The following is a 26,613-nucleotide window of genomic DNA, read 5'->3' as shown; positions in this document are numbered from 1 at the left end:
CACTCACGTGTGATACGAACCGACAAAGGGTCTTGGTCTTCGCGTCCAGAGGGATAAATCATCGAGACCGTCACTTGATGGAGGATTTGAAGTCACTCATGCCTCATCATCGAACAGAAGCTAAAATGGAAAGGCAGAAGAACCTCCAGGTGGTGAACGAGATTTGCGAAGCCAAAAATTGTAACAAGGCGGTTTTATTCGAAGGGAGGAGGAAGAGAGATCTCTACATGTGGTTTTCAAATGTCAAAAGTGGTCCCTCTGCCAAATTTTTGGTTGAGAATAGTAAGTTAATCTGGCAATTCCATATTGTCTTTTCAAATTTATTTCCTACTTCTGTCCTAATCTTTGAATTTCTATTTTCCAATGAGGTTTTGATTTTTTGCTTTTTTTTTTTTCATTTTCTCATTTTAATTCATTAACTTTTTGAAACGTTCAAATTTATTTAAACTATCAATTTTCACAGTTTACACAATGGGAGAAATGAAAGTGACAGGCAATTGCCTAAAGGGATCACGTCCAATTCTCTCCTTCGATGAGAACTTTTCAAAAAATCCTCACTACGCCCTCCTGCGAGAGTTGTTCACCCAGATATTTGGTGTGCCCAACCACCACCCCAAAAGCAAGCCCTTCTTCGACCACATCTACACATTCAGCGTCCTGGACAACAGGATATACTTCAGAAACTACCAGATCCTGACTGAAGATGGAGGATTAGCAGAAATAGGTCCCAGATTTATTTTAAATCCAGTGAAAATATTCGCCGGGAGTTTCGGGGGAGAAACCCTCTGGGACAACTACTTTTACATCTCTCCAGCGAAGTATCGTCAAGCCGTCAATAAGAAAGCTGGTGGAAAGTATATAAATAGGCTCGAGCAGAAGACGGCACAGAAGGCGCACAAGCCTGAGGTCTCGTATGCGTTTAATCCATTGGATGACATATTTAAATGAGAACCATTGGTGAAGGCCCCACTCCGGGGCAATCCCCGGACGCGCCACTCAACGCCATTTTTATGTCCCCAAATAGTTTTTTTCAATTTTTGGGTGTAGGATTCGTTTGTTGGAGTCTGACAATCACAAACGATAAAAGTAGTCTGACAATCACCGACTAACGACTGTCAAACGACCTGTCTAAATGACATAGTTAATTGTCATTAATGAGTAGCCAACGGCACACAGCGTCACGCATGGCGTCCCGAGGTACTTGTCGACGGTTTCGGTCAACGAGGAATCGACTTAGTAGAAGTTCACGTCAATATTAGTAATGATCCCGGCGGTGGGAGGCGCCACCGTCGATTCTGGCGGCCGGCGGCGACAGAAAGTTTCATATATAGATAGCGGACGGGTGATTTCCTTCTGCATCGTAATGAAAATTACAATACAAGGATGATTTTATATCAATTATTTATTTTTCCATACAAATTATAAACATGTTTTACAAATACTGTACATATACTGAATTCTATTATACTTTTAAACCTCTAAATTAATGATATATCATTTTGCTCCATTCTCATTACCTCTCCGTCACTTCAATTATTTTCATTTACTCATTAAATCAATTACTTTGATCCTCGCTTCGTTTCATTTACGATGATATAATATACAGGTAGATTTTTTTGTTATTCACGAATTTTCCGTCAATATTCTGTTTGAATTTAAGTTTCTCCGTTTCATTAAAACTTTTGCTTTTTCATTAATACTTTATGATCAAGCTCAATTCTTTGATATGGCAGTTCCAGGATATGAGGAAAAATATGAAGTGAATGAAATTGAAATTTTTAAATTTTTCGGTGTATTTAGTTTCAGCCAATTTGTTAATTACTCCAGGGACAACTTCTGCCCAGTTTCCTTTTATCGAAATGGCATTACACTCTCACAAAATATATAATAAAAAATACACTCAGGTAAGCCTAAAAAAAAAAAAAAAATTAACGCAAGTGGTTTACTATCGTTGGATGCTTCTTAAAAAAAGGAAACACAAATGTATTACTTTCTTTTCCACGTTGAGATAATCAAAAACCAAAGTTTCTTATGATAGAAAAAAAAGGTGAATTGGAACTTGAACAATGTTTCATGGTCGTTAAACATCATTATTTACATAGTTTCTTATTCCTTTTCAATAAAGTCTGACTGCACTATTAGATCGTCTCATGTATACAATTCGAGATTGTGATTTTTCAAAATATTTCTTTTTCTTTCGACTCTAAATTACACTTTTATTTGCATCTCTGTCCAGTTTTTTAATTCAATTTCGATATCATCAATATAGAGTGAGAGAGTACTATTTTCTATCTTCACAGAAGACATAGATAAATATATATTTTCATAAACTTTTTTTTCTTATAAATGTAATTCACTTATTTTTTTAAATCATTACCCATTACTGTTAATAATATTCGTCTCGGTGCTCATTCACATTTTCATTTTCATGTACTTCTGCCATCGATTATCGTCGAATTACAATGAAAGATGGAAGATGTTTTTTTTATCATCAACATTTTTTATACTAATTTTTACAATCGTCTAAATACCAGTGAGAACTCTAAATTTTTTCAATATATTTCATATAGACAATTTTTTTTCAACTCCAGTGACATTTCAACGATTGTAGTTTGAACTGAAATAATTTTTTAATTTTTCAAATGATTAATTTTTTGTATAAAAAATAGCTGCACTCAATTGATACGAAAAATATAACAATAACTAAGAAGTACAAAAGCTGACAATTTATCATTCTTCAATCGTAATTTAATTAATTATCGATCAAATAAAAATTGTCCTTTCTTATTCAGGCGAATGGAAAACAACCATTGAAGACAAATAATTGCAATAATTCACTCTATCATCGTCTGGCCCTGAATAAAAAAGAATCTATTTTCTGATTAAAGAGAGATCAAAATACATTGCCACTTGTTTCATAAAAGTTAGTTTACAGTAACAATACAATAATTAATCTTAATGTATTCCTAAAAGTATATGTCCTGATAAGGTTTCCACTTCGAACTATCCTTGTGCTTTTCTACCAGGAGAGCAATAGCCAGGGCGACTTGTGGCATGTTTTGATTAATTGGTCATTCATGATGGAAGATAGTTCTGGAGCAGCAGTCTCAATACTAAAAATGACTTCTCTAGGAATCTCCCATACCAGTTCATTCGCATGATAATCTTTGTCAGCTCTGATCCCAAGGTCCTGCGAAGCCTGCAAATTCAGTGATGCTGACACCTTCAATTTTCGCTCCATGACTTTGCAACCACTCGACAAACTGCTGTATCGCTGATGCACGTGGTGTTGTTGGCGTTGTCTTCATCTCTTCGAGGCGCTGAATCTTTTCCATAAATCGAGAAAATTTCCAGATAACTTTCCCATAGTCTCGTGGTGTATGTAGGATCGTTGCATACTTGAAATTCAACAAATGGTTAATGAGAATAGCAGTACAATGAGCGTGGAGAGCATTGTCACAAGATCTTAGGGATGAGAAACTTTGCCAAGAGATGTAAAAAACTAATAAACTCAAATTTTCTGGGAGACAAGTTTTCTCCATTGATTCATCTAAATGTCTTCGACCTCTCTCAATGATTGAACTATTAAAAATACTGATAGAGTAAACAATTGGCACTTTAGAATAGTCACATCTGAGTAACCTTTCCCAATGCTGATTAACCTCCCTGCGATTAATTTGCTGAATTGTCTTTGCTGATGAAAGATTACTTCGAAGAGACCGATGGCATTTCTTTCTACCCATTTCAGATACAATGGTTAGACTGATTTGTGGATAGATTTTAAGTAGTTGTGAATGAGGAAGGCAACTTTGGTGCTTGGGTGAGAGATGAGCTTTAGGATGTTGAATGAGGAAATTTTTAACTTTTTCAGGGCTTTCACAAAGGGGGTGTGTTCAGAACCAGAAAATATGTGATAGGGTTTCGGGAAGGTGACATTTACAGAGTGGAGAGTTGACTATATTTTTGCGGAAGAGGCTGTCGTTGAGGTTGAAATGGTTGGATCTCATTCTAGAGATTGAGGAGATTTGGGGTCTGTCAATACCTAAGGAGTGGAACCAGGGGGGTGGGTGAAAACCTTTGTAGAAGTGTTTAAAGTAGAGGGAGCCTTTACGGATGCTTTGGGTTCTGAGGAGTTTGGCGGTTTTGGCTTTCAGGCTCCTCGAGAAAGATTCTCTGAAGTCAGAGTGGGGGATGCAGGTGTTATGAAAGATGCCGTTGGTAGTGGCCTCTTTGGCGTGACGATCAGCTAATTCATTGCCTGGGATTCCCGCGTGGGAGGGAATCCAGATGAGAGAGATGTGGTATCCATTGAGGGAGAGATTTGAGTAGAGTTTGAGGATTTCATAGACTATGTGAGAGGAAGATTTTTGGTTTGAAAGATGGGATAGGGCTGTCAGAACGCTGAGGGAGTCTGAGAGGATAACGGAGCATTCGATTTTAAGGGAATCAATGGTTTGGAGGGAAGTTAATAAGGCTAGGGCTTTCGCTGTAAAAATCGAGGCATAAGAAGTTATCTTGTGTTTGATGACGGTATCTTTAGAGGGGACAACGACTGCAAAGGCCACATAGGAGCCCTCACGTGTTTTCGACCCATCAGTGTAAATTTGAGTGTGGAGGTCAAAATTGTTCTTAGATAACTCATCAGACAGGGTGGTAGTTATGTTTTTGGCATTCTTTAAAGAATGGCCAATGGAAGTGTTGATTAGAGGCGGGGAATTGATGAGAGAGAACGGAAATTGGTAAGGGTTAGCTAGGGAGTGGGAGTGAATTCGGTGCTTGTGCTGTAAGAGTTTGGTGTACGAGCGGTAAATGGGGAAATCAGTTTTTATGTTATGGATGTTGGAGTTTTTCCTAGAAAGAATCGAGTGTAGGGAGGCGAGCATGTCGAGAGCAGGATGGAGTGATTGGGAGAAACATTTAGCCATATACCTATTCGAAAGTTGGGAAATGACGTAGATTTAGAGGGGGTTCAGCAGCTTCAGCAAGGATAACGTTCGTGGGGGTAGAATTTCTAAGACCAATAGCAAAACGGAGGGCTTTGTATTGAAGCTTGTTGAGTTTGTCGAAGTGAGAGAAGTTTGAGTACCGAAGAATGTGACTGTCATATTCTATGGAGCTCCGAATTAGACCTCTGTAGAAGGTGATGAGATTATTGGGGTGTGCCCGATACCAGGTTTTTCTGAGGGATTTGATGAGTGAAATAACTTTGGTACATTTACTGGTTAAGGCTGAGATGTGAGGGGAGAAGGAGAACCGGAAATCCAAGGTGACCCCAAGAAATTTGGTGGTTTCTTTGGCTTGAATGAGAGTGTCGTTGATAGAGATGTGGTGGTCGGAAGGGATGAAGTGTTTTTTAGAAAAGATGATTAGGTGAGATTTTTCAGGGGAGATTTCAAGGTTTCTGGCAGATTGATGATTGGCTATGGAATTGGTTGCTTCTTCTACAGATTCCAAACAAGAGGAGAGGTTGGAGTTGCGAGAAAAGATTACGAGGTCGTCGGCGAAGGCGATAGATTCAGCCTGGAACTGGTGAAGTTGGGGTAGGAAAGAAGTATAAATGTTAAATAGGGTAGGGGCCGTTGAGCTCACCTTGTGTCACGAAGTAGAGTTGGCGGAAAGCTAGTAGGAAGTAGACGAAGTCAGCTAATTTTTGGGGTATTCCTATACAGGCTAGGTCATTGTATAAAGTGAGGGGGTTGACGTTGTCAAATGCTCCCTTTATGTCGATGAAGACACATGCAGTGAATTGGTTGGATGCGAAAACTGTAAGGATTTCGGTGCTTAAGATAGAGAGGTTGTCAGCGCAGGATCGGAGTTTTCTGAAACCGAAGTGATTATTGGGCAGAACTTGTTCAGTTTCTAGCCACCACATGAGGCGGTTGGCTATTAATTTTCCGAGAAGTTTCACGGTGCAGGAAGCAAGGGATATGGAACGAAATTTGCCCGGGGTATTTTTGGGGAGAAGGAATACTAACAATTTTGTCCAAGAATCTGGAAATTGGCCGGAGTTAAGGAGGGAGTTGAAGATGTCTAGAAGACAGTTTTTGTAGGAGTTAGGGATTTTTTACAAAAGAAACTAGTCGATTTTATCCAGGCCTGGAAAAGAGGTGTTTTTAGTAGCGGAGAGAGCATGTTTGAGTTCATGTGGGCTGAACTCTTTTTGAAGAAAGGTGTTGCTTTGGAAGGGGGGCGAGGGGGGGGGATGTAGTTGGGCGGGAGTTTGGGACAGAAGTCGAAGATGAAATGCCGCATTTGATCGGCAGATTCATTGTCTTGATGAGGAAAATTTGTGGAGGTGTATGCCTTGCGGTTTTTGAACTACTTGATTTTTTGCCAGACTAGGTTAATGGGGGTGTCTCTACTTAGGGATTCACAAAATGTGGACCAGCCTTTTAATTTTTCTTTTCTGAGGGTGAGTTTGGTAAGGGCAGATTGGTTTTTCATCGCAATGTAGTGGTCTAGACAAATGGCTTTTCTGAAAAGGGATGTGTCCTTCCTTCTGAGGGTGACGGCATGTGAGCAGTTTTCGTTCCACCAGGGAGCTGGGGGAGAGGATCTGCGGTTACTTTTGTTGAAGTATTTAGACGAGTCCTTGGGTTTTGGAGACGAGACTTGGATTGCTAACATAATGACGTCAATTAAGGATTCGTATTTGAGTTGGGGGACATGGAATTTGGAGTATTGTTAATGAGGTTTTCATTAGCTTCACGGTAGTCTTGGAAGGCATCCTAATCTACCTTGGAGTGGTTGATTTTGTAGGAAAAACGTTTGAATTTGTCGGGAGGAACGTTCAGAAGAGTGGCAATGGGGTAGTGGTCGCTACCCATGTGGTCTTTAAGAACATGCCAAGAAGATTGGAGAGCTATATTGGGGGATGATAGAGTGAGGTCAAGGCATGAGGGGGGCGAGTTGGGGGGAGTGATTCGGGTGAGAGAGCCATCGTTCACGGGTAAGAGATTGGAGTTCGCAAGAGCTTCTAGGAGTTCAGAGCCAGGGGGACAGGAATGGGAGCTACCCCAAGCCTCTGAGTGGGAGTTGAAGTCCCTAGCTATGATGGAAGCGTGGGCATTGGCGGATTTGGAGAAAAGTTGAGACCATTTTGAGGAGTGAACTCTGGCGTGGGGGTTTTTGTAAAGAGAGAAGATAGCTAGGGGTCCATCTTTGGAGGAGATATTAATGCCAATGACGTGGAGGTTTGGGGAGATGAGGTTAAGGTTAGGAATTCGGGTGAAGCGTATAGATTCTTTGATCGCGATGGCAATGCCACCCCCCTGTTGGTTTAGAAGGTCATCTCTGTAGAGATAAAAGCCGCGGAGGGCGGTGTGAGGATGAGAGGGTTTGAGCCAGGTTTCAGAAAGGATAATGACATCATAGTTGAAGGCAATATTTTGGAGGTCACCTAGCTTTGGTCTAAGACTGCGGGCATTCCATTGCAAGATTTTGAGTCCAGGGCAGGCAGAATTAGTTGAGGTTGTAAAGTTCGCCGGGGCGGACAGGGAAGAGGAAGGGAGGTTTGAAGTGGGGGTGGTCTGCGAGAACGGTTGATATAGGTTAGAGATGTGGGCGACTTTGTTGGTGCGGCCAAAACTTTCAACTAAAGCAGCGAGTTTATGGAGGAAGAGATCGAGGAAGCTTCTAATTTGGTCAAGGACCTGAGAAAGGTCGAAAGAGGGTTGATGGGGAGGATATCTCATTTCTGTAGGAGGAGGAAGGTTGGAATAGTTAGCACCATTTGGAGAAATAAGGAGCGATAAGCGATAAAATCTGAATTAAAATTATCAAGGAACACTCGTTGTAGCACTGTAATGTATTTCTACTTTTAGTAACTGGTAGCTTCATCTCATCCAAAGAGGATAGACTAAAGTAGAGGCTCCGTTCTGGGGGTTTGAGTGACGCCAGGCACTCCACGTTACCCACGTGATTTCACCCCAGCGGAAACGGGGCACCACGAGTACACTAAAGCCGACGGAATTAAAAAAACTCCCTTCAATCTCACTAAATGATATCAAATTCGTTAGAAATTCCTCCAATTTTCTAATTGATATCGGATCACAATTAAATTTAAACAAGAGGGAAGTGGTGAACTCAAAAGCCATTATCGATTCTAATATTAAATACGAAGTAATAGGGATCGGCTCAGGTATTCTCACTACTGAAGAACAAATCGTAATTCCAATAGAAGGCCTTGAAATTAAATTTCAAGTAATTAACAATAAATTTCCCATAATACAAGATGGAATTCTCGGAATTGAGTTTTTGGAAGAACAAGAAGCCGCGATATTTCTCAGAAAAAACTATCCTAACATTCTTAGCTTTGGTGATAAAGAATTTTTTCTCGAGAGTAAACCTTTGAAATCAAAGCCTCACGTCTCCCTAGAATTACCACCTCGAACAAAACTATTGGTCAATATTCCGATCGAAAACTTACAAATGCAATCAGGATCTATGCCGAGGATAAACTCCGGGCCGAGAGTCTTTTTAGCCGAAGTTTTAGTAGAACAAAACGTAGGAATAGCAAAATCCTATGTAATCAACTGCACCACTAATCACGCCGCTCTCACTATACCCGCTGCAAAATTAGAAAACTTTGAGACTGCACCACCTGCCTCAAAAGAAGCTCCTATTAATGACACATTTAAAACACAGTCCAAAAATACTGCCAACAGAATTTCCAAATTGGTAAAATCACTAGAATTGTCAAATCTAGATGAGGAGGAAAAAACAAGTGTCCTCAAAGTTAACTTTCAATTTCGTTATCAGTTCTACTTGCCAGGTGAGAAATTAGGCTCGAGAAACTATGCAAAACATACATTGTTCACCACTGATGAAATCCCGGTCAATACAAAACCATTCCGCTTCCTCTCTATGCATAGAGAGGAAATCAGGAAACAAGTAGATAGCTTATCAGAAAATAATGTCGTATCCCCATCAACATCCCCTTACAATTCACCTGTTTGGGTAGTTCCCAAGAAAGCCAATGCTTTCGGTAAACCACGATGGCGAATGCTCATTGACTATAGAGCACTAAAGGAGAAAACAATTAGTGATGCGTACCCCCTTTCCAACATCACAGATATTCTAGATCAATTAGGCTCAGCAAAATATTTCAGTACACTAGACTTGGCCTCGGGATTTCATCAAATCCCTATGGATGTCAAATCGCGGCATAAAACGGCTTTCTCAACCCCCTTTGGATTCTTCGAATTTAATAAAATGCCTTTTGGACTCAAAACCGCTCCAGCTACATTCCAGTGCATGATGGACATGGTGCTATGAGGCCTTCAAGAAATTGAGCTTTTTGTCTACATGGACGATATCGTTGTCTATGCGACTTCCTTGGAAGAACACGCTCGTAAATTGAAATCGCTAATGGCACGTCTTCGAGACGCAGGTTTAACTCTTCAACCTGAAAAATGCCATTTCCTTCGAAAAGAATTAATTTACTTAGGTCATCAAATCACAGACCAAGGTGTAAAACCTGATCCGGGAAAAATAAAAGCTATTAAAAATTTCCCCATCCCCAAAACTAGGAAAAACATAAAACAATTGCTTGGCCTCGTCGGTTATTACAGGCGTTTCAGTAAAGATATGGCTCGAATCGCCAAACCACTCACCCGCCTGTTGAAAAAACAAAACGCTTTTGTCTGGGATAATTCAGCAAAAGATGTTTTTCAAAAACTATGCGACATCCTTTGCTCTGTACCCCTACTTCAATACCCGAAATTCACAGAATCATTTCTCGTTACAACTGATGTCTCAAATTACACGATAGGGGCTGTACTCAGTCAAGGTCCTGTAGGTAAAGACCTTCCAATTGCCTACGCGTCCAGGACTTTGAGTGAGACGGAAACGAGGTACTCTACCACTGAAAAGGAGCTTTTGGCTATCATTTTCGCAGTAGAACATTTTCCACCCTATCTATATGGCCACCAATTTACCCTTATCACGGACCATCGCCCACTGGTTTGGCTCCACAACACCAAGGACCCTACATCTAAATTAATGCGCTGGAAAATTCGCTTGAATGAATACGACCATACCACCATTTACAAGCCTGGAAAAATAAATTCCAATGCCGATGCCCTGTCCCGCAACCCTCTTGACAAATATACCTTACCTGAAACCCACACCTATTGGACGGAAAATGTAGAGTCTGAAACCTCTTATCCCAGGGATTTGAAAGGGATGCTCACCTGCGCAGGTGAGTCACCCCTTCCAAAACTCAATGAGGATGAGCTTTCAAGTGGAGAACAGGACTTTCATAATATTGAAAAATCAGTCGGTACTTTATTCCTGGTGCGCGGGATCATTGTACCTAGTTGTAATGAGATCGTGGACAAACCCTTGAAAACACATAATATAAAATCACTCATCCTTCATATCGACAATGACGACGACAGCCAATCAGCAGGGAAAAAATGAAGAAGATACATCGACTTCACTCCAGCGAGATCGCTCTGTTCCATCCTCCTGTTCGCTAACGGTGAATTCCTCCGGGTCACCGCTTCAGGAACTGGGCAGGGGAGTGAAACGTGGAGCCACTGAACGATTCGACCTGCGAGCCGTGGAAACATGCTCCAAGAAGTGGGCTCCGGACTCAGGCGGGTGTTCAGCCTCCACCGACGCAGGAAATCACCAAGAACATCCTGACAAACCTCATCAACCTACCTTGAACCCGATCTCTATTAATAGTATCAATCTAGAGTCAATTCAAAAGGACAAACCACCCGAGGGACAGACCCCTCGGCCTCGGCCTTTTTTGTTCAAGAAAAGAACAAAATGGCGAAACTATCAAAAACATGACAATTCAACGATGTATTTATCAATAAATTATTATACACAAAATAATATCTTGCCATTATTGTCTTGCCCATAATTATCGTGAATGACTCCGAGAAACAACATCGCTGTTTGAACGATGCTGTAATGGCGCGGCCTACCGTTAAGTCGTGTAACGCCACCTCGATGGCTTCATTAGCGGGGACAGTAGTTTGGCTGAGTGTCAGGGGGCTGCTCGGGGGTGAAATCGTGTCGGTAACGTGGAGAAACTGGCGTCAGTTAAACCCACAGAACTGAGCCACTACTTTGGTCTATCCTCTTTGCAAGAGATCTCCTAGAATTTTTGGCACCTCAGCGTGTTCCGCCATATTGCATTCGTCTTCCTCCAGTATGATCCAATGTAGATCATCATTGGATCAATTAACCTATTGAATTACTTATTTATCGTTATAATGAATTGAAAAAAAAGCATACAAAGCCAAGTGGAAAATTTTCCTTTATGTTAAATTTCAGTATTTGTTGAATCTTCAGTTTTAAATGTAATAATTCATCGACTGAATTTGAAGAAACCGTTTGGAAATAATAAGCATAAAAATCAACGAAATAGCCATCACAATTGTTACATTTATTCCCTTAAAAAAAAAACGACGAAATGAAATTGCTATTTACATTCGTACGGTGCTTAGCGTTTACAATATTGAATAGAAAAACAAAATATTGTATTGATTTAGTACTTTTGTAAGATGACAAAGGGATTTACGAATGCGTGCTAGTCATCGTTTTTTCAAATATTGTATTTTAGATCTTGATTAAAAGGTAAGAAAGAATTTGTTAATTTCATACTCTAGTTTTATTCTTTCCCGCCTCCATTTTTCTCTAACACTGTGGGGACCCTAGGGTCTGCATGTCGCCATTTTCTCCCCGCCAGGCGTTCACCTAAACCTAACCTAAATCCTAAGTCCTCCACGTGCAGAACATCAATCGTATTGTGTTAGAAGTGTTGAGTATTTTTTTTCATTGAAAAATGACAAACAAGTCACTGAAACGGAAAAGGGAAATGGAAAATGTGAAGCAAGGAATACCTAAGGACGAGGGAGAAGTCCTTCCTGCTAAGAGGTCGTCAGATGAGCCACCAGTTAAAAGGGTTGGTTGTTCATGTCATTTCGATGTCATTATTGGAATATTATTCAGAAGAAGAAAAGATTGGAATTGAGTTTTTTTGTTCGATCTAAATTCATCTCTTGAGAGATCGATGGAACATTCATTAATAATGCAACAAAAACAACAGACGAGTGTATAGGATTTCTATGTAATCATACAATTTATTGTAGAGCTTATGATGCAAGTGCGTTGTCCTGATATAAAATCCAAACTGTTGACTTTCTTCCATACTCCTGATAGATACAGCAAGAGAAACGGATAATTGTCAATCGTTTATAACTCGACACCAGTGGAGTGAAAATATCATTGAAATGAAAACAAATTTTTTTATTTCAAAAACTCAAAACTGAGATCTGATGTATTCAAATTCCGTGGTTCATTCAGCAGATAACGCTGAGCGAACTAAGGTCACTCTGTTTCATCCACCTCTTTACTTCCAGGAAAAATGGACGAACCGACAAAGGGTCTTGGTCTTCGCGTCCAGAGGGATAAATCATCGAGACCGTCACTTGATGGAGGATTTGAAGTCACTCATGCCTCATCATCGAACAGAAGCTAAAATGGAAAGGCAGAAGAACCTCCAGGTGGTGAACGAGATTTGCGAAGCCAAAAATTGTAACAAGGCGGTTTTATTCGAAGGGAGGAGGAAGAGAGATCTCTACATGTGGTTTTCAAATGTCAAAAGTGGTCCCTCTGCCAAATTTTTGGTTGAGAATAGTAAGTTAATCTGGCAATTCCATATTGTCTTTTCAAATTTATTTCCTACTTCTGTCCTAATCTTTGAATTTCTATTTTCCAATGAGGTTTTGATTTTTTGCTTTTTTTTTTTTCATTTTCTCATTTTAATTCATTAACTTTTTGAAACGTTCAAATTTATTTAAACTATCAATTTTCACAGTTTACACAATGGGAGAAATGAAAGTGACAGGCAATTGCCTAAAGGGATCACGTCCAATTCTCTCCTTCGATGAGAACTTTTCAAAAAATCCTCACTACGCCCTCCTGCGAGAGTTGTTCACCCAGATATTTGGTGTGCCCAACCACCACCCCAAAAGCAAGCCCTTCTTCGACCACATCTACACATTCAGCGTCCTGGACAACAGGATATACTTCAGAAACTACCAGATCCTGACTGAAGATGGAGGATTAGCAGAAATAGGTCCCAGATTTATTTTAAATCCAGTGAAAATATTCGCCGGGAGTTTCGGGGGAGAAACCCTCTGGGACAACTACTTTTACATCTCTCCAGCGAAGTATCGTCAAGCCGTCAATAAGAAAGCTGGTGGAAAGTATATAAATAGGCTCGAGCAGAAGACGGCACAGAAGGCGCACAAGCCTGAGGTCTCGTATGCGTTTAATCCATTGGATGACATATTTAAATGAGAACCATTGGTGAAGGCCCCACTCCGGGGCAATCCCCGGACGCGCCACTCAACGCCATTTTTATGTCCCCAAATAGTTTTTTTCAATTTTTGGGTGTAGGATTCGTTTGTTGGAGTCTGACAATCACAAACGATAAAAGTAGTCTGACAATCACCGACTAACGACTGTCAAACGACCTGTCTAAATGACATAGTTAATTGTCATTAATGAGTAGCCAACGGCACACAGCGTCACGCATGGCGTCCCGAGGTACTTGTCGACGGTTTCGGTCAACGAGGAATCGACTTAGTAGAAGTTCACGTCAATATTAGTAATGATCCCGGCGGTGGGAGGCGCCACCGTCGATTCTGGCGGCCGGCGGCGACAGAAAGTTTCATATATAGATAGCGGACGGGTGATTTCCTTCTGCATCGTAATGAAAATTACAATACAAGGATGATTTTATATCAATTATTTATTTTTCCATACAAATTATAAACATGTTTTACAAATACTGTACATATACTGAATTCTATTATACTTTTAAACCTCTAAATTAATGATATATCATTTTGCTCCATTCTCATTACCTCTCCGTCACTTCAATTATTTTCATTTACTCATTAAATCAATTACTTTGATCCTCGCTTCGTTTCATTTACGATGATATAATATACAGGTAGATTTTTTTGTTATTCACGAATTTTCCGTCAATATTCTGTTTGAATTTAAGTTTCTCCGTTTCATTAAAACTTTTGCTTTTTCATTAATACTTTATGATCAAGCTCAATTCTTTGATATGGCAGTTCCAGGATATGAGGAAAAATATGAAGTGAATGAAATTGAAATTTTTAAATTTTTCGGTGTATTTAGTTTCAGCCAATTTGTTAATTACTCCAGGGACAACTTCTGCCCAGTTTCCTTTTATCGAAATGGCATTACACTCTCACAAAATATATAATAAAAAATACACTCAGGTAAGCCTAAAAAAAAAAAAAAAATTAACGCAAGTGGTTTACTATCGTTGGATGCTTCTTAAAAAAAGGAAACACAAATGTATTACTTTCTTTTCCACGTTGAGATAATCAAAAACCAAAGTTTCTTATGATAGAAAAAAAAGGTGAATTGGAACTTGAACAATGTTTCATGGTCGTTAAACATCATTATTTACATAGTTTCTTATTCCTTTTCAATAAAGTCTGACTGCACTATTAGATCGTCTCATGTATACAATTCGAGATTGTGATTTTTCAAAATATTTCTTTTTCTTTCGACTCTAAATTACACTTTTATTTGCATCTCTGTCCAGTTTTTTAATTCAATTTCGATATCATCAATATAGAGTGAGAGAGTACTATTTTCTATCTTCACAGAAGACATAGATAAATATATATTTTCATAAACTTTTTTTTCTTATAAATGTAATTCACTTATTTTTTTAAATCATTACCCATTACTGTTAATAATATTCGTCTCGGTGCTCATTCACATTTTCATTTTCATGTACTTCTGCCATCGATTATCGTCGAATTACAATGAAAGATGGAAGATGTTTTTTTTATCATCAACATTTTTTATACTAATTTTTACAATCGTCTAAATACCAGTGAGAACTCTAAATTTTTTCAATATATTTCATATAGACAATTTTTTTTCAACTCCAGTGACATTTCAACGATTGTAGTTTGAACTGAAATAATTTTTTAATTTTTCAAATGATTAATTTTTTGTATAAAAAATAGCTGCACTCAATTGATACGAAAAATATAACAATAACTAAGAAGTACAAAAGCTGACAATTTATCATTCTTCAATCGTAATTTAATTAATTATCGATCAAATAAAAATTGTCCTTTCTTATTCAGGCGAATGGAAAACAACCATTGAAGACAAATAATTGCAATAATTCACTCTATCATCGTCTGGCCCTGAATAAAAAAGAATCTATTTTCTGATTAAAGAGAGATCAAAATACATTGCCACTTGTTTCATAAAAGTTAGTTTACAGTAACAATACAATAATTAATCTTAATGTATTCCTAAAAGTATATGTCCTGATAAGGTTTCCACTTCGAACTATCCTTGTGCTTTTCTACCAGGAGAGCAATAGCCAGGGCGACTTGTGGCATGTTTTGATTAATTGGTCATTCATGATGGAAGATAGTTCTGGAGCAGCAGTCTCAATACTAAAAATGACTTCTCTAGGAATCTCCCATACCAGTTCATTCGCATGATAATCTTTGTCAGCTCTGATCCCAAGGTCCTGCGAAGCCTGCAAATTCAGTGATGCTGACACCTTCAATTTTCGCTCCATGACTTTGCAACCACTCGACAAACTGCTGTATCGCTGATGCACGTGGTGTTGTTGGCGTTGTCTTCATCTCTTCGAGGCGCTGAATCTTTTCCATAAATCGAGAAAATTTCCAGATAACTTTCCCATAGTCTCGTGGTGTATGTAGGATCGTTGCATACTTGAAATTCAACAAATGGTTAATGAGAATAGCAGTACAATGAGCGTGGAGAGCATTGTCACAAGATCTTAGGGATGAGAAACTTTGCCAAGAGATGTAAAAAACTAATAAACTCAAATTTTCTGGGAGACAAGTTTTCTCCATTGATTCATCTAAATGTCTTCGACCTCTCTCAATGATTGAACTATTAAAAATACTGATAGAGTAAACAATTGGCACTTTAGAATAGTCACATCTGAGTAACCTTTCCCAATGCTGATTAACCTCCCTGCGATTAATTTGCTGAATTGTCTTTGCTGATGAAAGATTACTTCGAAGAGACCGATGGCATTTCTTTCTACCCATTTCAGATACAATGGTTAGACTGATTTGTGGATAGATTTTAAGTAGTTGTGAATGAGGAAGGCAACTTTGGTGCTTGGGTGAGAGATGAGCTTTAGGATGTTGAATGAGGAAATTTTTAACTTTTTCAGGGCTTTCACAAAGGGGGTGTGTTCAGAACCAGAAAATATGTGATAGGGTTTCGGGAAGGTGACATTTACAGAGTGGAGAGTTGACTATATTTTTGCGGAAGAGGCTGTCGTTGAGGTTGAAATGGTTGGATCTCATTCTAGAGATTGAGGAGATTTGGGGTCTGTCAATACCTAAGGAGTGGAACCAGGGGGGTGGGTGAAAACCTTTGTAGAAGTGTTTAAAGTAGAGGGAGCCTTTACGGATGCTTTGGGTTCTGAGGAGTTTGGCGGTTTTGGCTTTCAGGCTCCTCGAGAAAGATTCTCTGAAGTCAGAGTGGGGGATGCAGGTGTTATGAAAGATGCCGTTGGTAGTGGCCTCTTTGGCGTGACGATCAGCTAATTCATTGCCTGGGATTCCCGCGTGGGAGGGAATCCAGATGAGAGAGATGTGGTATCCATTGAGGGAGAGATTTGAGTAGAGTTTGAGGATTTCATAGACTATGTGAGAGGAAGATTTTTGGTTTGAAAGATGGGATAGGGCTGTCAGAACGCTGAGGGAGTCTGAGAGGATAACGGAGCATTCGATTTTAAGGGAATCAATGGTTTGGAGGGAAGTTAATAAGGCTAGGGCTTTCGCTGTAAAAATCGAGGCATAAGAAGTTATCTTGTGTTTGATGACGGTATCTTTAGAGGGGACAACGACTGCAAAGGCCACATAGGAGCCCTCACGTGTTTTCGACCCATCAGTGTAAATTTGAGTGTGGAGGTCAAAATTGTTCTTAGATAACTCATCAGACAGGGTGGTAGTTATGTTTTTGGCATTCTTTAAAGAATGGCCAATGGAAGTGTTGATTAGAGGCGGGGAATTGATGAGAGAGAACGGAAATTGGTAAGGGTTAGCTAGGGAGTGGGAGTGAATTCGGTGCTTGTGCTGTAAGAGTTTGGTGTACGAGCGGTAAATGGGGAAATCAGTTTTTATGTTATGGATGTTGGAGTTTTTCCTAGAAAGAATCGAGTGTAGGGAGGCGAGCATGTCGAGAGCAGGATGGAGTGATTGGGAGAAACATTTAGCCATATACCTATTCGAAAGTTGGGAAATGACGTAGATTTAGAGGGGGTTCAGCAGCTTCAGCAAGGATAACGTTCGTGGGGGTAGAATTTCTAAGACCAATAGCAAAACGGAGGGCTTTGTATTGAAGCTTGTTGAGTTTGTCGAAGTGAGAGAAGTTTGAGTACCGAAGAATGTGACTGTCATATTCTATGGAGCTCCGAATTAGACCTCTGTAGAAGGTGATGAGATTATTGGGGTGTGCCCGATACCAGGTTTTTCTGAGGGATTTGATGAGTGAAATAACTTTGGTACATTTACTGGTTAAGGCTGAGATGTGAGGGGAGAAGGAGAACCGGAAATCCAAGGTGACCCCAAGAAATTTGGTGGTTTCTTTGGCTTGAATGAGAGTGTCGTTGATAGAGATGTGGTGGTCGGAAGGGATGAAGTGTTTTTTAGAAAAGATGATTAGGTGAGATTTTTCAGGGGAGATTTCAAGGTTTCTGGCAGATTGATGATTGGCTATGGAATTGGTTGCTTCTTCTACAGATTCCAAACAAGAGGAGAGGTTGGAGTTGCGAGAAAAGATTACGAGGTCGTCGGCGAAGGCGATAGATTCAGCCTGGAACTGGTGAAGTTGGGGTAGGAAAGAAGTATAAATGTTAAATAGGGTAGGGGCCGTTGAGCTCACCTTGTGTCACGAAGTAGAGTTGGCGGAAAGCTAGTAGGAAGTAGACGAAGTCAGCTAATTTTTGGGGTATTCCTATACAGGCTAGGTCATTGTATAAAGTGAGGGGGTTGACGTTGTCAAATGCTCCCTTTATGTCGATGAAGACACATGCAGTGAATTGGTTGGATGCGAAAACTGTAAGGATTTCGGTGCTTAAGATAGAGAGGTTGTCAGCGCAGGATCGGAGTTTTCTGAAACCGAAGTGATTATTGGGCAGAACTTGTTCAGTTTCTAGCCACCACATGAGGCGGTTGGCTATTAATTTTCCGAGAAGTTTCACGGTGCAGGAAGCAAGGGATATGGAACGAAATTTGCCCGGGGTATTTTTGGGGAGAAGGAATACTAACAATTTTGTCCAAGAATCTGGAAATTGGCCGGAGTTAAGGAGGGAGTTGAAGATGTCTAGAAGACAGTTTTTGTAGGAGTTAGGGATTTTTTACAAAAGAAACTAGTCGATTTTATCCAGGCCTGGAAAAGAGGTGTTTTTAGTAGCGGAGAGAGCATGTTTGAGTTCATGTGGGCTGAACTCTTTTTGAAGAAAGGTGTTGCTTTGGAGGGGGGGCGGGGGGGGGGGATGTAGTTGGGCGGGAGTTTGGGACAGAAGTCGAAGATGAAATGCCGCATTTGATCGGCAGATTCATTGTCTTGATGAGGAAAATTTGTGGAGGTGTATGCCTTGCGGTTTTTGAACTACTTGATTTTTTGCCAGACTAGGTTAATGGGGGTGTCTCTACTTAGGGATTCACAAAATGTGGACCAGCCTTTTAATTTTTCTTTTCTGAGGGTGAGTTTGGTAAGGGCAGATTGGTTTTTCATCGCAATGTAGTGGTCTAGACAAATGGCTTTTCTGAAAAGGGATGTGTCCTTCCTTCTGAGGGTGACGGCATGTGAGCAGTTTTCGTTCCACCAGGGAGCTGGGGGAGAGGATCTGCGGTTACTTTTGTTGAAGTATTTAGACGAGTCCTTGGGTTTTGGAGACGAGACTTGGATTGCTAACATAATGACGTCAATTAAGGATTCGTATTTGAGTTGGGGGACATGGAATTTGGAGTATTGTTAATGAGGTTTTCATTAGCTTCACGGTAGTCTTGGAAGGCATCCTAATCTACCTTGGAGTGGTTGATTTTGTAGGAAAAACGTTTGAATTTGTCGGGAGGAACGTTCAGAAGAGTGGCAATGGGGTAGTGGTCGCTACCCATGTGGTCTTTAAGAACATGCCAAGAAGATTGGAGAGCTATATTGGGGGATGATAGAGTGAGGTCAAGGCATGAGGGGGGCGAGTTGGGGGGAGTGATTCGGGTGAGAGAGCCATCGTTCACGGGTAAGAGATTGGAGTTCGCAAGAGCTTCTAGGAGTTCAGAGCCAGGGGGACAGGAATGGGAGCTACCCCAAGCCTCTGAGTGGGAGTTGAAGTCCCTAGCTATGATGGAAGCGTGGGCATTGGCGGATTTGGAGAAAAGTTGAGACCATTTTGAGGAGTGAACTCTGGCGTGGGGGTTTTTGTAAAGAGAGAAGATAGCTAGGGGTCCATCTTTGGAGGAGATATTAATGCCAATGACGTGGAGGTTTGGGGAGATGAGGTTAAGGTTAGGAATTCGGGTGAAGCGTATAGATTCTTTGATCGCGATGGCAATGCCACCCCCCTGTTGGTTTAGAAGGTCATCTCTGTAGAGATAAAAGCCGCGGAGGGCGGTGTGAGGATGAGAGGGTTTGAGCCAGGTTTCAGAAAGGATAATGACATCATAGTTGAAGGCAATATTTTGGAGGTCACCTAGCTTTGGTCTAAGACTGCGGGCATTCCATTGCAAGATTTTGAGTCCAGGGCAGGCAGAATTAGTTGAGGTTGTAAAGTTCGCCGGGGCGGACAGGGAAGAGGAAGGGAGGTTTGAAGTGGGGGTGGTCTGCGAGAACGGTTGATATAGGTTAGAGATGTGGGCGACTTTGTTGGTGCGGCCAAAACTTTCAACTAAAGCAGCGAGTTTATGGAGGAAGAGATCGAGGAAGCTTCTAATTTGGTCAAGGACCTGAGAAAGGTCGAAAGAGGGTTGATGGGGAGGATATCTCATTTCTGTAGGAGGAGGAAGGTTGGAATAGTTAGCACCATTTGGAGAAATAAGGAGCGATAAGCGATAAAATCTGAATTAAAATTATCAAGGAACACTCGTTGTAGCACTGTAATGTATTTCTACTTTTAGTAACTGGTAGCTTCATCTCATCCAAAGAGGATAGACTAAAGTAGAGGCTCCGTTCTGGGGGTTTGAGTGACGCCAGGCACTCCACGTTACCCACGTGATTTCACCCCAGCGGAAACGGGGCACCACGAGTACACTAAAGCCGACGGAATTAAAAAAACTCCCTTCAATCTCACTAAATGATATCAAATTCGTTAGAAATTCCTCCAATTTTCTAATTGATATCGGATCACAATTAAATTTAAACAAGAGGGAAGTGGTGAACTCAAAAGCCATTATCGATTCTAATATTAAATACGAAGTAATAGGGATCGGCTCAGGTATTCTCACTACTGAAGAACAAATCGTAATTCCAATAGAAGGCCTTGAAATTAAATTTCAAGTAATTAACAATAAATTTCCCATAATACAAGATGGAATTCTCGGAATTGAGTTTTTGGAAGAACAAGAAGCCGCGATATTTCTCAGAAAAAACTATCCTAACATTCTTAGCTTTGGTGATAAAGAATTTTTTCTCGAGAGTAAACCTTTGAAATCAAAGCCTCACGTCTCCCTAGAATTACCACCTCGAACAAAACTATTGGTCAATATTCCGATCGAAAACTTACAAATGCAATCAGGATCTATGCCGAGGATAAACTCCGGGCCGAGAGTCTTTTTAGCCGAAGTTTTAGTAGAACAAAACGTAGGAATAGCAAAATCCTATGTAATCAACTGCACCACTAATCACGCCGCTCTCACTATACCCGCTGCAAAATTAGAAAACTTTGAGACTGCACCACCTGCCTCAAAAGAAGCTCCTATTAATGACACATTTAAAACACAGTCCAAAAATACTGCCAACAGAATTTCCAAATTGGTAAAATCACTAGAATTGTCAAATCTAGATGAGGAGGAAAAAACAAGTGTCCTCAAAGTTAACTTTCAATTTCGTTATCAGTTCTACTTGCCAGGTGAGAAATTAGGCTCGAGAAACTATGCAAAACATACATTGTTCACCACTGATGAAATCCCGGTCAATACAAAACCATTCCGCTTCCTCTCTATGCATAGAGAGGAAATCAGGAAACAAGTAGATAGCTTATCAGAAAATAATGTCGTATCCCCATCAACATCCCCTTACAATTCACCTGTTTGGGTAGTTCCCAAGAAAGCCAATGCTTTCGGTAAACCACGATGGCGAATGCTCATTGACTATAGAGCACTAAAGGAGAAAACAATTAGTGATGCGTACCCCCTTTCCAACATCACAGATATTCTAGATCAATTAGGCTCAGCAAAATATTTCAGTACACTAGACTTGGCCTCGGGATTTCATCAAATCCCTATGGATGTCAAATCGCGGCATAAAACGGCTTTCTCAACCCCCTTTGGATTCTTCGAATTTAATAAAATGCCTTTTGGACTCAAAACCGCTCCAGCTACATTCCAGTGCATGATGGACATGGTGCTATGAGGCCTTCAAGAAATTGAGCTTTTTGTCTACATGGACGATATCGTTGTCTATGCGACTTCCTTGGAAGAACACGCTCGTAAATTGAAATCGCTAATGGCACGTCTTCGAGACGCAGGTTTAACTCTTCAACCTGAAAAATGCCATTTCCTTCGAAAAGAATTAATTTACTTAGGTCATCAAATCACAGACCAAGGTGTAAAACCTGATCCGGGAAAAATAAAAGCTATTAAAAATTTCCCCATCCCCAAAACTAGGAAAAACATAAAACAATTGCTTGGCCTCGTCGGTTATTACAGGCGTTTCAGTAAAGATATGGCTCGAATCGCCAAACCACTCACCCGCCTGTTGAAAAAACAAAACGCTTTTGTCTGGGATAATTCAGCAAAAGATGTTTTTCAAAAACTATGCGACATCCTTTGCTCTGTACCCCTACTTCAATACCCGAAATTCACAGAACCATTTCTCGTTACAACTGATGTCTCAAATTACACGATAGGGGCTGTACTCAGTCAAGGTCCTGTAGGTAAAGACCTTCCAATTGCCTACGCGTCCAGGACTTTGAGTGAGACGGAAACGAGGTACTCTACCACTGAAAAGGAGCTTTTGGCTATCATTTTCGCAGTAGAACATTTTCCACCCTATCTATATGGCCACCAATTTACCCTTATCACGGACCATCGCCCACTGGTTTGGCTCCACAACACCAAGGACCCTACATCTAAATTAATGCGCTGGAAAATTCGCTTGAATGAATACGACCATACCACCATTTACAAGCCTGGAAAAATAAATTCCAATGCCGATGCCCTGTCCCGCAACCCTCTTGACAAATATACCTTACCTGAAACCCACACCTATTGGACGGAAAATGTAGAGTCTGAAACCTCTTATCCCAGGGATTTGAAAGGGATGCTCACCTGCGCAGGTGAGTCACCCCTTCCAAAACTCAATGAGGATGAGCTTTCAAGTGGAGAACAGGACTTTCATAATATTGAAAAATCAGTCGGTACTTTATTCCTGGTGCGCGGGATCATTGTACCTAGTTGTAATGAGATCGTGGACAAACCCTTGAAAACACATAATATAAAATCACTCATCCTTCATATCGACAATGACGACGACAGCCAATCAGCAGGGAAAAAATGAAGAAGATACATCGACTTCACTCCAGCGAGATCGCTCTGTTCCATCCTCCTGTTCGCTAACGGTGAATTCCTCCGGGTCACCGCTTCAGGAACTGGGCAGGGGAGTGAAACGTGGAGCCACTGAACGATTCGACCTGCGAGCCGTGGAAACATGCTCCAAGAAGTGGGCTCCGGACTCAGGCGGGTGTTCAGCCTCCACCGACGCAGGAAATCACCAAGAACATCCTGACAAACCTCATCAACCTACCTTGAACCCGATCTCTATTAATAGTATCAATCTAGAGTCAATTCAAAAGGACAAACCACCCGAGGGACAGACCCCTCGGCCTCGGCCTTTTTTGTTCAAGAAAAGAACAAAATGGCGAAACTATCAAAAACATGACAATTCAACGATGTATTTATCAATAAATTATTATACACAAAATAATATCTTGCCATTATTGTCTTGCCCATAATTATCGTGAATGACTCCGAGAAACAACATCGCTGTTTGAACGATGCTGTAATGGCGCGGCCTACCGTTAAGTCGTGTAACGCCACCTCGATGGCTTCATTAGCGGGGACAGTAGTTTGGCTGAGTGTCAGGGGGCTGCTCGGGGGTGAAATCGTGTCGGTAACGTGGAGAAACTGGCGTCAGTTAAACCCCCAGAACTGAGCCACTACTTTGGTCTATCCTCTTTGCAAGAGATCTCCTAGAATTTTTGGCACCTCAGCGTGTTCCGCCATATTGCATTCGTCTTCCTCCAGTATGATCCAATGTAGATCATCATTGGATCAATTAACCTATTGAATTACTTATTTATCGTGAATAATGAATTGAAAAAAAAGCATACAAAGCCAACTGGAAAATTTTCCTTTATGTTAAATTTCAGTATTTGTTGAATCTTCAGTTTTAAATGTAATAATTCATCGACTGAATTTGAAGAAACCGTTTGGAAATAATAAGCATAAAAATCAACGAAATAGCCATCACAATTGTTACATTTATTCCCTTAAAAAAAAAACGACGAAATGAAATTGCTATTTACATTCGTACGGTGCTTAGCGTTTACAATATTGAATAGAAAAACAAAATATTGTATTGATTTAGTACTTTTGTAAGATGACAAAGGGATTTACGAATGCGTGCTAGTCATCGTTTTTTCAAATATTGTATTTTAGATCTTGATTAAAAGGTAAGAAAGAATTTGTTAATTTCATACTCTAGTTTTATTCTTTCCCGCCTCCATTTTTCTCTAACACTGTGGGGACCCTAGGGTCTGCATGTCGCCATTTTCTCCCCGCCAGGCGTTCACCTAAACCTAACCTAAATCCTAAGTCCTCCACGTGCAGAACATCAATCGTATTGTGTTAGAAGTGTTGAGTATTTTTTTTCATTGAAAAATGACAAACAAGTCACTGAAACGGAAAAGGGAAATGGAAAATGTGAAGCAAGGAATACCTAAGGACGAGGGAGAAGTCCTTCCTGCTAAGAGGTCGTCAGATGAGCCACCAGTTAAAAGGGTTGGTTGTTCATGTCATTTCGATGTCATTATTGGAATATTATTCAGAAGAAGAAAAGATTGGAATTGAGTTTTTTTGTTCGATCTAAATTCATCTCTTGAGAGATCGATGGAACATTCATTAATAATGCAACAAAAACAACAGACGAGTGTATAGGATTTCTATGTAATCATACAATTTATTGTAGAGCTTATGATGCAAGTGCGTTGTCCTGATATAAAATCCAAACTGTTGACTTTCTTCCATACTCCTGATAGATACAGCAAGAGAAACGGATAATTGTCAATCGTTTATAACTCGACACCAGTGGAGTGAAAATATCATTGAAATGAAAACAAATTTTTTTATTTCAAAAACTCAAAACTGAGATCTGATGTATTCAAATTCCGTGGTTCATTCAGCAGATAACGCTGAGCGAACTAAGGTCACTCTGTTTCATCCACCTCTTTACTTCCAGGAAAAATGGACGAACCGACAAAGGGTCTTGGTCTTCGCGTCCAGAGGGATAAATCATCGAGACCGTCACTTGATGGAGGATTTGAAGTCACTCATGCCTCATCATCGAACAGAAGCTAAAATGGAAAGGCAGAAGAACCTCCAGGTGGTGAACGAGATTTGCGAAGCCAAAAATTGTAACAAGGCGGTTTTATTCGAAGGGAGGAGGAAGAGAGATCTCTACATGTGGTTTTCAAATGTCAAAAGTGGTCCCTCTGCCAAATTTTTGGTTGAGAATAGTAAGTTAATCTGGCAATTCCATATTGTCTTTTCAAATTTATTTCCTACTTCTGTCCTAATCTTTGAATTTCTATTTTCCAATGAGGTTTTGATTTTTTGCTTTTTTTTTTTTCATTTTCTCATTTTAATTCATTAACTTTTTGAAACGTTCAAATTTATTTAAACTATCAATTTTCACAGTTTACACAATGGGAGAAATGAAAGTGACAGGCAATTGCCTAAAGGGATCACGTCCAATTCTCTCCTTCGATGAGAACTTTTCAAAAAATCCTCACTACGCCCTCCTGCGAGAGTTGTTCACCCAGATATTTGGTGTGCCCAACCACCACCCCAAAAGCAAGCCCTTCTTCGACCACATCTACACATTCAGCGTCCTGGACAACAGGATATACTTCAGAAACTACCAGATCCTGACTGAAGATGGAGGATTAGCAGAAATAGGTCCCAGATTTATTTTAAATCCAGTGAAAATATTCGCCGGGAGTTTCGGGGGAGAAACCCTCTGGGACAACTACTTTTACATCTCTCCAGCGAAGTATCGTCAAGCCGTCAATAAGAAAGCTGGTGGAAAGTATATAAATAGACTCGAGCAGAAGACGGCACAGAAGGCGCACAAGCCTGAGGTCTCGTATGCGTTTAATCCATTGGATGACATATTTAAATGAGAACCATTGGTGAAGGCCCCACTCCGGGGCAATCCCCGGACGCGCCACTCAACGCCATTTTTATGTCCCCAAATAGTTTTTTTCAATTTTTGGGTGTAGGATTCGTTTGTTGGAGTCTGACAATCACAAACGATAAAAGTAGTCTGACAATCACCGACTAACGACTGTCAAACGACCTGTCTAAATGACATAGTTAATTGTCATTAATGAGTAGCCAACGGCACACAGCGTCACGCATGGCGTCCCGAGGTACTTGTCGACGGTTTCGGTCAACGAGGAATCGACTTAGTAGAAGTTCACGTCAATATTAGTAATGATCCCGGCGGTGGGAGGCGCCACCGTCGATTCTGGCGGCCGGCGGCGACAGAAAGTTTCATATATAGATAGCGGACGGGTGATTTCCTTCTGCATCGTAATGAAAATTACAATACAAGGATGATTTTATATCAATTATTTATTTTTCCATACAAATTATAAACATGTTTTACAAATACTGTACATATACTGAATTCTATTATACTTTTAAACCTCTAAATTAATGATATATCATTTTGCTCCATTCTCATTACCTCTCCGTCACTTCAATTATTTTCATTTACTCATTAAATCAATTACTTTGATCCTCGCTTCGTTTCATTTACGATGATATAATATACAGGTAGATTTTTTTGTTATTCACGAATTTTCCGTCAATATTCTGTTTGAATTTAAGTTTCTCCGTTTCATTAAAACTTTTGCTTTTTCATTAATACTTTATGATCAAGCTCAATTCTTTGATATGGCAGTTCCAGGATATGAGGAAAAATATGAAGTGAATGAAATTGAAATTTTTAAATTTTTCGGTGTATTTAGTTTCAGCCAATTTGTTAATTACTCCAGGGACAACTTCTGCCCAGTTTCCTTTTATCGAAATG

At 40.2% G+C, this 26,613-nt stretch overlaps 3 protein-coding genes across 3 annotated transcripts; all 3 read left to right on the top strand.

The window, feature by feature from the left end:
* The first annotated feature begins 20 nt into the window (after positions 1-20).
* On the top strand, positions 21-1,483 carry LOC135171972 (ribosome biogenesis protein BRX1 homolog). The gene is made up of 2 exons (XM_064138385.1): positions 21-282; positions 464-1,483. Exons 1-2 carry the CDS (start codon positions 78-80, stop codon positions 946-948), a joined length of 690 nt encoding a protein of 229 aa, XP_063994455.1. The 5' UTR covers positions 21-77; the 3' UTR covers positions 949-1,483.
* A 10,227-nt stretch (positions 1,484-11,710) lies between these two features.
* On the top strand, positions 11,711-13,858 carry LOC135171971 (ribosome biogenesis protein BRX1 homolog). The gene is made up of 3 exons (XM_064138384.1): positions 11,711-11,923; positions 12,381-12,657; positions 12,839-13,858. Exons 1-3 carry the CDS (start codon positions 11,804-11,806, stop codon positions 13,321-13,323), a joined length of 882 nt encoding a protein of 293 aa, XP_063994454.1. The 5' UTR covers positions 11,711-11,803; the 3' UTR covers positions 13,324-13,858.
* Positions 13,859-24,087: 10,229 nt separating this feature from the next.
* LOC135171970 (ribosome biogenesis protein BRX1 homolog) lies at positions 24,088-26,234 on the top strand. Its single transcript, XM_064138383.1, has 3 exons — positions 24,088-24,299; positions 24,757-25,033; positions 25,215-26,234. Exons 1-3 carry the CDS (start codon positions 24,180-24,182, stop codon positions 25,697-25,699), a joined length of 882 nt encoding a protein of 293 aa, XP_063994453.1. The 5' UTR covers positions 24,088-24,179; the 3' UTR covers positions 25,700-26,234.
* The last annotated feature ends 379 nt before the right edge of the window (positions 26,235-26,613 follow it).

Source organism: Diachasmimorpha longicaudata, unplaced genomic scaffold (genome assembly GCF_034640455.1).
Source record: "Diachasmimorpha longicaudata isolate KC_UGA_2023 unplaced genomic scaffold, iyDiaLong2 ctg00000132.1, whole genome shotgun sequence".
NCBI lineage: Eukaryota > Metazoa > Arthropoda > Insecta > Hymenoptera > Braconidae > Diachasmimorpha > Diachasmimorpha longicaudata.
This window is presented reverse-complemented; position numbering and strand designations above follow the sequence as displayed.

Excerpts from the sequence above, each read along its gene's own strand:
- LOC135171972 (XM_064138385.1), top strand. The coding sequence starts at position 78 with ATGGAGGATTTGAAGTCACTCATGCCTCATCATCGAACAGAAGCTAAA. Across the intron at positions 283-463 it reads CAAATTTTTGGTTGAGAATA|TTTACACAATGGGAGAAATG; the intron begins GTAAGTTAATCT and ends CAATTTTCACAG.
- LOC135171971 (XM_064138384.1), top strand. The coding sequence starts at position 11,804 with ATGACAAACAAGTCACTGAAACGGAAAAGGGAAATGGAAAATGTGAAG. Across the intron at positions 11,924-12,380 it reads ATGAGCCACCAGTTAAAAGG|GAAAAATGGACGAACCGACA; the intron begins GTTGGTTGTTCA and ends CTTTACTTCCAG. Across the intron at positions 12,658-12,838 it reads CAAATTTTTGGTTGAGAATA|TTTACACAATGGGAGAAATG; the intron begins GTAAGTTAATCT and ends CAATTTTCACAG.
- LOC135171970 (XM_064138383.1), top strand. The coding sequence starts at position 24,180 with ATGACAAACAAGTCACTGAAACGGAAAAGGGAAATGGAAAATGTGAAG. Across the intron at positions 24,300-24,756 it reads ATGAGCCACCAGTTAAAAGG|GAAAAATGGACGAACCGACA; the intron begins GTTGGTTGTTCA and ends CTTTACTTCCAG. Across the intron at positions 25,034-25,214 it reads CAAATTTTTGGTTGAGAATA|TTTACACAATGGGAGAAATG; the intron begins GTAAGTTAATCT and ends CAATTTTCACAG.